Source organism: Pinus tabuliformis, chromosome J (assembly GCF_031772625.1).
Source record: "Pinus tabuliformis cultivar Carrire ecotype Pingquan chromosome J, CPIR1, whole genome shotgun sequence".
Taxonomy (NCBI): domain Eukaryota; kingdom Viridiplantae; phylum Streptophyta; class Pinopsida; order Pinales; family Pinaceae; genus Pinus; species Pinus tabuliformis.
Window position 1 is genome coordinate 177,413,748 of NC_142295.1, and position 10,648 is coordinate 177,424,395.

The 10,648-nt window shown below is 33.4% G+C and overlaps 1 protein-coding gene and 1 pseudogene across 1 annotated transcript; one reads left to right on the forward strand and one right to left on the reverse strand.

Moving 5' to 3' along the window:
• The first annotated feature begins 1,209 nt into the window (after window positions 1-1,209).
• LOC149226243 (CSC1-like protein ERD4 pseudogene) lies at window positions 1,210-1,614 on the forward strand (annotated as a pseudogene).
• Window positions 1,615-8,945: 7,331 nt separating this feature from the next.
• Window positions 8,946-10,218, reverse strand: LOC149226244 (uncharacterized). The gene has a single exon (XM_089375246.1). It carries the CDS (start codon window positions 9,629-9,631, stop codon window positions 9,035-9,037), a length of 597 nt encoding a protein of 198 aa, XP_089231372.1. The 5' UTR covers window positions 9,632-10,218; the 3' UTR covers window positions 8,946-9,034.
• Window positions 10,219-10,648: the final 430 nt, after the last annotated feature.

Here is a 10,648-nt window from a genome sequence, read left to right on the forward strand (position 1 = left end):
TGTCAATATATTTGTTCCGTGGCTCAAGGATGTTTCTTGGTTCTAACGAGGCTTCAAGCACCCATACACCGACAATGATGTCGATGTCGAATAGCTGGAAGATGTTGACTTGGCCTTCCCATCCCCCAAGCTGACCTACTTGAACGCCTTCGCAATAATTTCCCTCTCGTTGGGGTTCATTCTCTCGGGGTTGTTCAATGATGATGTGGTGAAGCAGGAGGAGTCGAGGTTCACTTCAACTCAGCTGGTGTCGAGCATAATGTCGAAGCTGGAGGAGATTGCAAGTCTTTCCTGGTTCAGTTTCAAGAAGTCTAAGGACTATAAGGTGAAGTTGCAAGGGTCGAAGTAGGGCCAAAAGGGGTATTTTTCTATTGATGTTGATATTTTGAAGTCACTCCCTCACTCTTCGTGGTGGAGCTTTGGAAGACCAGAGGGGATTCGCTGGAATAGAGTAAGTTCTATAGTCAGGATCTAAAACTCAACCTCAAAGACATCGTTTGGACATGGGATGGAAACAAACAATAAATATATATTCACTGTGTATACTACATGATTATTGTTCACTTAAAAAGTATTTTTTTGTTAAATGATTAGTTGAATTTGCAACCTGCTCTAGGTTGATTGTAAATATATTCTTGGTAGAATTGATAGGATTGATATGGAGTTGCTTATGTCTTTTCGTTGTCAATATATTTATGGCATGATTAGTAGGATTGAGATGGCAATTGATCTGGTAATCTTTTTCAAATACCCTAAGAAGAAATATGTCAAGTCCAACTATAAATACAATTCTTGTATTAGCCTAGCCACTTGATTGCAATCAAACCCAACTCCCTTTTAGCATTTCCTTAATGTGTTTGGAAGCCTCATTTTTTATATGATTCATCTAATTGTTCGAATCTCTTAAGATATGATAGAAATATTAACTCTCAAAGTAAATGGTTCTAACAAATTTTCCATCCACTAAAGATGAGAACCTTAAAACCTACTCATATGCTTTACCTCAGCAACCTTTATAATTTTCAACAGTAGGCCTACTGCAGCAACTACATCTCAGGTTGTGAATTCATTGTTTGTAGATAGATGGACTGTAATGGCTGCTCCTGAGCCTCGTCAAATACTGTGGAAAACCTTTCCATGCCCTTCTATCAGAGGATGATTCAAGAGAATATTGTATACATTATTGTGTTTCTAAATGTTTTTTTCTACATGATTCCCATCACCTTTATCTCTACACTTACAACCCTTGATAATCTAAGAAAACTTCTTCCTTTTCTGAAATCGGTTGTGGATAAAAAAGCACTTAAAAGCATCCTTGAAGCTTACTTGCCTCAACTTGCTCTGCTTGTCTTTCTGGCTTTCTTGCCCACAATTCTCATGATTCTCTCCAAGGCTGAAGGGATTCCTTCAGAAAGCCATGTAGTGAGAGCTTCCTCTGGAAAGTATTTTTACTTTATCGTGTTCAACGTTTTCCTAGGAGTTACATTAGGTGGCACCTTGTTTGAGTCCCTCAAGGTGATTGAAAAGCAACCTAACTCAATCGTTACACTTCTTGGCAATTCTCTTCCTCCCAATGTTGATGACCTCGTTTATTTGGTGTGTGCAGGAACTTAATGTGTATGTGGCCTCTTATGAGAGAAATGGACATATGTTACCTCATATATACGTTAGGATTCTGTCATCTTTGTTCATCTCCCATACTACAATGAATGGGTACATCTCAATCAAGAAATTCTATTATTCACCCTTGCTCCTTCCACTTCCACTTGTATATCTAGTATTGATGTTGAGCAATTTGAGGATGTCTAGTCCATCATTTCCTCAATGACTACCTCTATTACCACATTCATTGCTTGACCAACCATACCTAATTTTGTTTCTCCAATTTCTTCTGTGTACAAAACCAGATATGAGATTTAGGAGACTATTGCTACTTTTCCCATCGTTATAAGAATAATATGTCATTTTATTTTGATAGGACCATACAAGCGTTCCAAGATCCCCAAGACAAGCACAACTCAAGCTCTCTGTTGTAACATAGTTTAGGATGTATCGGAGCCTACAAAGTCATGATTGTTTGTTTATCTTCTATGTCCTCTACTTCTTGTTCATTCTATTTATTTTGTATATCACAAATGAATATGATATACAATGGATGCTAGCTATTTTCATTTGTTTAGTTGGGCCAACATGAAACATATGTTTGTGGTTGTTCGCTTAGCTTGAAATAGTGTATATTTATGCCCTTTTTTCTGCAATGTTTCTTAGGATTAAGTTAAAGTTGTTATGTTCTGAGTTTTCTTCATCAGTTTGAGGCAATGCTAAAGCATTGTTCACAAAAATAAGGCTGAAATTTTCTTGCAATGTTTATTCATATTAACTTAAAGTTATGTTGTGAATTTTCTTCATCAGTTTGAGGCAATGCTAATGCATTATTCATAGAAATAAGGTTGAATATTCTTATGGGCTGATTTTTTGCACCATCCTTTAATGGTGGAAAATATTTCAAACAAATGTTTTTTGAACTGGCTTCCTCTTATTTACCTTTAGCACCATTCAATTCAGTGACCTTCTGCCTAGAAGTGGTGAGTAGGGGGTGTATATTCTGAAAAAGTTGTGAAAGCACAATTACAATCATAAGCATGTCAGTGATAGGTCTGAGCTGACCATTGATGACCAAGTTAATTTTAGGTGAAAGCTCTCTTAAGATTGTTTTTCCACTCAACAAAATCTAGAGGAAATTAAAAATAAAATATTTATGTGGAGATTATAGAAAAAGATAACATGGTACTTCAAGATGCTCCCAAACACACTAATTATTATAGATCACTATTATCTAAACTTGATTTCCTTAACAGGAACCTGAATAAAGACATAAATCAGTTATAAATTTATTTTAATTAACAGTGACACCTAATATGAACTTTTTCATCTGATTATAGCTCAATAATATGGAGTTTTTAATGCTACTAGAACTTTTACTGGACATTTCTAAGAAATAAGCATTGCTCTATGCATAATGCATAGAAGGAAAATAATTTGTTTTATATGGTGTAGAGTTCTTTGCAAAATAACCCTCATAAGGGGAAGTTGAGGACAACCACCACAATGGAGCTAATGCTAATTTAAGGACATTTCAAATGGATATTTGAAATGGGTGGAGAGTAAGAACTTGACTTAGTGCTTAAGAATGAGCACCAAAGGGGGTCTATCAAATCTTTTGAGCTGAGGAATCATTCATTAACTCTCAATATAAAATAGGCAGTAGTCTAAAGAGGTCTTTTTTTCCCTTTTCTTAGGTTGGATTTTCAGTTGATTTTATTTGAAATTAAGTTAGAAATTGGGAAAATTATAGTCGTAAGTTGTTGAATCTATCCATTGGACATTTGAAAACACAATTTAATTAACAATGTTACAAGATTAGTATATCCTAATTGCATCCAAAAACACCAAAAAGGTGGCAGTATTTGTCAGCTGAAGACATATATGCTCCAATGTCTAGAGTCACTTTCTTCCAAATGATAGTCTTTTCATTTGAAGACATTGTTTGACTCTCTTTCTCTGGAAGAGGGAGTAGGTTAGCAGGAAAATTTTGGTTTCAAAGAAAGGCAATTTCTTGGTGTCGATGGTATTCCTCTGGGGGTTTATCGAACTAATTTTGTTCTAATTATAAATGGTCTACTAGAACTTTATGAAGAGTCTATATTTGGCGATATAAATCTTATAAATTTTTTCTGAAGCGAGCTCATAAATTACTATGAATTTCATAGCCATTATATTGCTTCATGTCATCTTATAAAATTTCAGTATTCTATCAAAGAGGATATATTGAAATTCGAGGAAGAGGCTATATTTGGTGGTGCTTTGACTAGAGGTATTACCAAATATATTCCCAAGCCATATGATGGATTAGTTAATGTTTCTTACAAATTTCAAATGTGTAATCCTTGGTGATTATTTTCTGTCAAAGTGGCTTTCTTTTTATGAGATTATTCTTTTAAGAACTCTGATTCCTAATTAAGAGGAAATGCATTAGGTGAAGAATTTTGATTACAATTTTTCTTTAGTATTGATAGATTTTTAATGACGTTTCGATAGGATTAAATAAGTTTTTTTTTTAAACAATGCTAGGATACAATATACTTAATATTTGGAGAAAATTTTAGGGTGATCATATTTACTTTAAGGATAGACTTTATTGAATCTAAAATATAATATTTAATATTTGAAGAAAGTTTATAATAATGATTAGTGTTTCTTTCAAAGATGTTTCTACTCATTTGGAAGTTAATGACAAGTTATTGATAATGTTTATCTTTGAAGTTCAATCAAACAATGTTGTCTTCTTATTTTAGTGTTTTGTTTCATATGTTGAAGCTCCACATTATGTCTCGAGAGATTTATTTTTAGGGCCCAAGTTTATTCTTACCAAATTAGTAAGCACTCCTGCCCTACTAATTTAGACAGAAATGGATTACCCCTCTATATATTATTCCTATAATTGTTTATTTAATAAATTTGACACAAAACTTATTAAATGGTATTAAAATATTTTTTAAGTGGCATAAAGATTTCAAGCATGTCTAGAAGTCATATAAGATTTGCATATCAATTGTGCTTCTTGTTTCTTTTTAACAATTTGTCATTTTAAGAATCCACAATTCTCATTATGATCATTTTGAAAAAATAATAATGAACTATTTTATTTAAAATTGGGTTGTTTTGTTCCAATTTTCTGGGTCATGGTCTTTCTCAATAAAGGCTCTTGGATACTTGTTAGATTGGAAAGTTCACAATGAAAGGTGAACAAATATCTATTTCTTGGGCCAATTGTCAATGACCTAAGTCATGCTCACTTTGCAGATGATCCCTCTTGCTCACAAGAAAAAAGAGATTGAGTGTTTAAAAAATGTGATGAAATTCCTAGATATCTTTCATATATCCTTAGGGTTTGAAAATTCCATGGACCAAAACTATGTCATATAAACAATGGTAATGAGCTTCTAAATTAGTTAATGTAAGTTGGTTGTAGATTCAATTTAGGTAGATCTTTAAATTTCTAGGTATCCCTTTCTTTTTAGACATCGACAAAAGATTTGTGGCAAGTTCTAATTCAATGAAATTAGAAAAATGTGACAAAATCGATTATGAAGCATATGTTCTCAGTAGTTAGACATCAAATTTATATGGATGTCCTAGCTTCTACTCATGTTTATTATTCCCTATGTTAGTGTTCCTTGGCCTTGATTTATAGTATATTGGAAAAGGTTATGAGATATTTTACAATATTAAGCCCAATGCATGCCTTGTCATATAAAAATCACATTGTCTAAGATAAATCAACCTCTTAGATAAATTTTGTATTTTTTGGGTGAATTATGTTAAGGTGGGTAGAATTTGTCATGCATAGCTTCTCTTGAAATCTTCTAAACACAACCTTAAATAACTATGCCCGAAATACCATCTATGTCAATGTCATATGATCACATGATGTGTCACCATTTGCATACCACCCAACAACACTGCATTATGCAAATTGCTAGCAATACTATACTCAGTGTAACCCCTATTCAACATTTTTTGTAAAATTTGGCCGATATGAAGAAATGAGTCAGGTAGAAATTCTGTATGTCTTATGAAAATATCATTGACTATCTAGGTTTGTACTATGTATGCACCCTAGATACACTAAACAGAAACTAATACACATCAAATCTTTTATTAATCCCCTCTTCTTTTTCCTTAGTCCATTTTTCTCTATCAAACACATGCTTGTCACAAAAGGAAAGTAATTGCTTATGCTTGCAGTCACGTAGTTTTATATAAAATGGTTTTCAATTAGTGTTACAATATCAATGCAAGAGCAGAGTCCATTCGAGAAACAATGGAAACAATTTGCATCACTCACAACAATTTCCTTCTTGGTTATCATTAGAATGTGCTTTGTGCATTGTGGAAGCACCCACAAACATGAAGGTTCTTGGTAATTTGGATAGCTGATCTAGGCATATGTTGATAACCAAAAGCAATGGCAAGCTTCTCGCTATGGCCATAAAGTATTTGCACCTTCTCCAAATCATCTACCTCCTTGACAGAGAGATATCCTTCTTGTGATTATACCGAACCTTGATCACTGTAGTCTCACTAATTTTCTCCTTGTTGTACCGACACAAAGTTTCACCCTTGACAGTGAGACAAAACTTCCATTTTATGTTGCCACTCATGTACTAAACAATCTCATTTCATAGTTTAGTCATTTGGTGGACATTAATAAACTTATACTATCTTATATACATTTATTACCAAGTAAATGCACATATAACATGGGGCATGTACTCTGTAAGTGATATTTCTTACTTTATCCATTATCTTAAAAGATTTATATCTCAAGGCTTTTATTTTATTCTATGGTCTTGTTGACATGGGAAAATGTTCCTTGTCAACTTCATAGGGTTATTGGGAAAAAGGCCCAACTATTGAAATGGCAAGCCCATTGGTTACAGACCAATTACCATAATCTAGGATTGTTGAGTTAAAAATGAATGCAACTAATAATGCAATGCAAGTGTGCAATATGAAATATAGCCTAATTATATCCTATCTAGAAGTAAAGAATAGGCTGACATGAAATGAAATTAAATATAGATTCTAAAAGAAACAATCCACTCGCTACAACCTATGATGATGATGATGGTTAGGCGATGCTCGTCACAAAGCTCATGTAATTGGTGTATCTGGTAGCGGGGGTGTGGGAAAAACTTTCTTTCTTAAAATAATCTACAATACCTACAAAAGGAGGTTAGTTGTTTTTTTATTTCATCATTTGGTTTATAGTTTGTGGGAACTTTGAAATTGAATAGTTGTAGGCTTCCATTGCAGAGACTCTGAATTTAACTATGGAGGAAACTATTAATGTTGATATTAAAATGATGAAATTGAGTGGATCTCTAGAAAGAAAGAAGCTTCAAGTATGGTTGGGTGATGCTCGTCATGAGGCTTGATACAACCTCCATTTAACCAACTCTAATTTTAACTGGTTCTCCCTAAATATATATATATATATATATATCCAAAAAATTTGCCTAGGTTCCAAGAAGAAAGAGTTTACATAGTGCATATTGTTTTTCCTCTGAAAATCCCCTAGCCATGATCTCATGTTTGCTTATGTGGATTCCCTCACCCAGATCTAAAACATCCTAAGAGGAACAAACATATATGGATTTATATATACATAGAATAGGAGGTAGATTGGTTCTAAATGTTCTCTAGTGATTTCTAGCATACGAAATTTTTCACCATAATGTAGGCTCAATATGCCAATATACATCAACCTTAAACAAAAGTACCCACATGTTTTCCATGTACAGGAATAATGTATTAACATGAGGCTTAGGCATCACTAGTGAAGGTAGCAATAACATGGAGATGACACCTTGGATGAATAGATGATTAATGAGCTACCTCCTAGCTTTCATGATGAGGATTCATCTATAGTTTTTAGGGATCTTTGCCTTCTATAACAAAAATGGAATGGAGGCATGAAATTTGCAATTGAAACTACAAACTTAGTTGTGCTTAATGTAAAGCAAGCAAACCTAATGGCAATGTCACTGCTAAGATAGAAATAACATAGATTATTGGAGAAACATTTTTTTGAGATGACACAAATTAAAACAACAAAAGGAGAGGATACAAAATTTCATGAATCAAGACTCTTAGTATAAAGTTTTCAAACATAATGTGAATGAATTTTCCCTTTACTTTCATAATTGTGAGGAACCAATTGTGCCATTTATCATTGACTTCTTAAATGATATTCTCATGAACAAGGATTATGATGCCAATATCATCATGGTCAAATAACAATTAGAATGGGGAATTTCACAATTGTGAGGAACTGATTGTACCACGTATAATTGACTTATTAAATGATATTCTCACGAACAAGGATTATGATGCCAATATCATCATGGTCAAACAACAATTAGAATGGGGAATTTCATAAGTGGTGAGAAAGATTCAACATTTAAATGGCATCATCACATGGTAAGAGAAATACAATTTTACCCCAACCAATGTATGCTTCTTTCTACAAAGTGAAATATATTGGTTTTCCACCAACATTTATTAAATGAAATTCATGAAATGAATTTGACAACATTGAGTCACTATGGAAAGAGAATGACAGCACCTAGTTGAGGCTATGGAAATGATTGAGTTAGATAAAATACAATGGTCCAAAGAGAACAAATAATACCATTTTTTTATAGTTTGGACATTTTAGAGGAGTGAAATAAGGATAAGAAGCAACAAGTAACTAAATTAACAACATCATATAACAAATGACGAGGGAGTTTATTAATGTTCCGCTTACTACTAAAGTCTCCTTATTAAGCTTTCCTCATAAAATTAGACCAATTTCTAATGAACGAAAACTATTATCCATTGCATTGTGAATTAAGGTGATATGAGATTACTTTGTTATGAAATGTTTGATTTAAATCATTTACTTATAAATGTTCCAAAATCTTAATGAAGAACATTTTCATAAATCCTTCACTTTGAACATATTCTAGTTAAAATCTCCATGAAACATAACATATAATAAAAATGAAACAGGAGTAAAGAAACAAAATTGCCTAAATTTTTGACTTCTTTCTTATATATTATTTTTTCTTATACCATTACCATACAACATTTCCTTTACAACATATAATACAAATACTAATATAATTATTTATAAATATAAAATTAAGGGAATATACCAAAATGTATATAACCCTTAAGCTAATTTATAATCGAAGTAATGAAAACAAAAATCACTCTAACTAATTAATAAAAACAGATCAGCGCACCGAACTAACAGAACAATATCATATGAAATGAAATTAATGAAACAAAAATCACTCAAACTAATTAATCAAAAAAAGATCAGCGCACCGAACTAACAAAACAATATTATATGAAATGAAATTATATGAGAAAAAGTAAGTTACAAAATTTATTGTCATTGCCATACAAAGACCAAGAATTTTCATCCAATAAAACCAGTCCTTATCCACACAGCATTTCGGACCCGGCTGAGATCTCTGCCTTTGAGAGTCCTCCCAGCGCCTTCATACACAGAAAACGAAGTTATTCCGCTCAGGGCAAGCTGTCTGGCAATGACTTCATGAGGTGGCAGCTTTTCAAAATCCTTCACACCATCGTCATCACTTATCCCATGACTTCTCCCGGATTTCTCACTGTTCTTCTCGGCCCATACCATCTGAGAACAATCGGGTATATTCACAGGTGCAGAAGACTGATACCTCGTTACCCTAGTATTATTATTTGCTTCATGACATGATTCCTTATTATGAATCTTCACAGATCTCTTTCTATTATTACTACTTCCCTCTTTTCCCATTGATCTGCATGGTGGCACACCATTAAAACCATTTTCTTGAAAACCAATTACTGGCTTGGTCTCTGGATCAATAGTATAACCACCCCATATATCCTCCTCATTAAACTCTTCCATGCTCTCAGAGTTCTCAATGCTTCCAGATTGCTGAAACCCAAAGAACTTGTAAATATGATGATTCTCCATAGTTTTAGTCCCGCCCAACATCGAATTACTCAGATCCATGATTACCGAAGAACTTTTTTTTACTACTCTTCTTCAAAATATCAATGACAAAGTCAGTCTTTTGGCATAGCTAAATTGGCGATGGCTTTTTTTGGGACTCTTTTTATTCAAAATATCAATGACAAATTCAGCTTTCAGCTACAACTGAATTGGCTATGTTTTTTTTGAGATTTTTTTCTTCAAAATGTCAATGACAGAATCAGCCTTCTGCTACAGCTCAATTAGCAATGACGGTAAAAATGAAATATTATATGCTAAGGGATTCGAGATTCAAATCTATCTGCAAAATAAGCATATAAACATCTAAAAAATATCAATTACCCACTACCAGTGACAGTGCCCCATTAGCGAGAAACGAGAAGGAGAAGCTCGTGATATTTATAATTTTTGACTCTGATCTGGAATTATCATGGACCTGAAATCTTTTTTCTCCAATAATATGGAAGAGAGAGAGCGCCATAGCCGACTGCAAATATTTTATGAGATTTGTGACGTCGAAAGTTGAAGGATTCAAATCTTATTTAAAGACAGTTAATTGTCTCGATGCCCCCTTTTCATGACGATGTTGTCTTCTCAACCTTCAATTCAAAGCCCATACGGATAAGGATGAAGTTGAGGATAACACTATGGAATGGAATGGAATCTAGCTGCGCCATCCTTTTCGAGGCTTCATGTCATAGCTTTTATCCAGAAGCTGTTTCACTAGGGTTTTCATCTATTGCGCATCTATGGGATTCTATTGGGTTTTTATGGGATTTGGTGGTCAAGATAAGACTGCTGAGTCGCAAACCGACACAACATTAAGATTGGGATGAGGTGGGAGTGCTCGGGTTATCAATCAATGTGTCAGCCGAAAGTGAAACTGTGCGCCCTATTTCTTTTAAATATTATTGTGTACTCAATTAATTATATATATGTGTGTGTGGGGGGGTTAAAAGTAAGTATTTGAGTGGTGAATATATTAATTAAATTAATTAGTTTTATCAATTTTATGTAATAAATATTTTTTTTTAAATT

Coding starts and splice junctions, on each gene's coding strand:
- LOC149226244 (XM_089375246.1), bottom strand. CDS start 9,631: ATGGATCTGAGTAATTCGATGTTGGGCGGGACTAAAACTATGGAGAAT.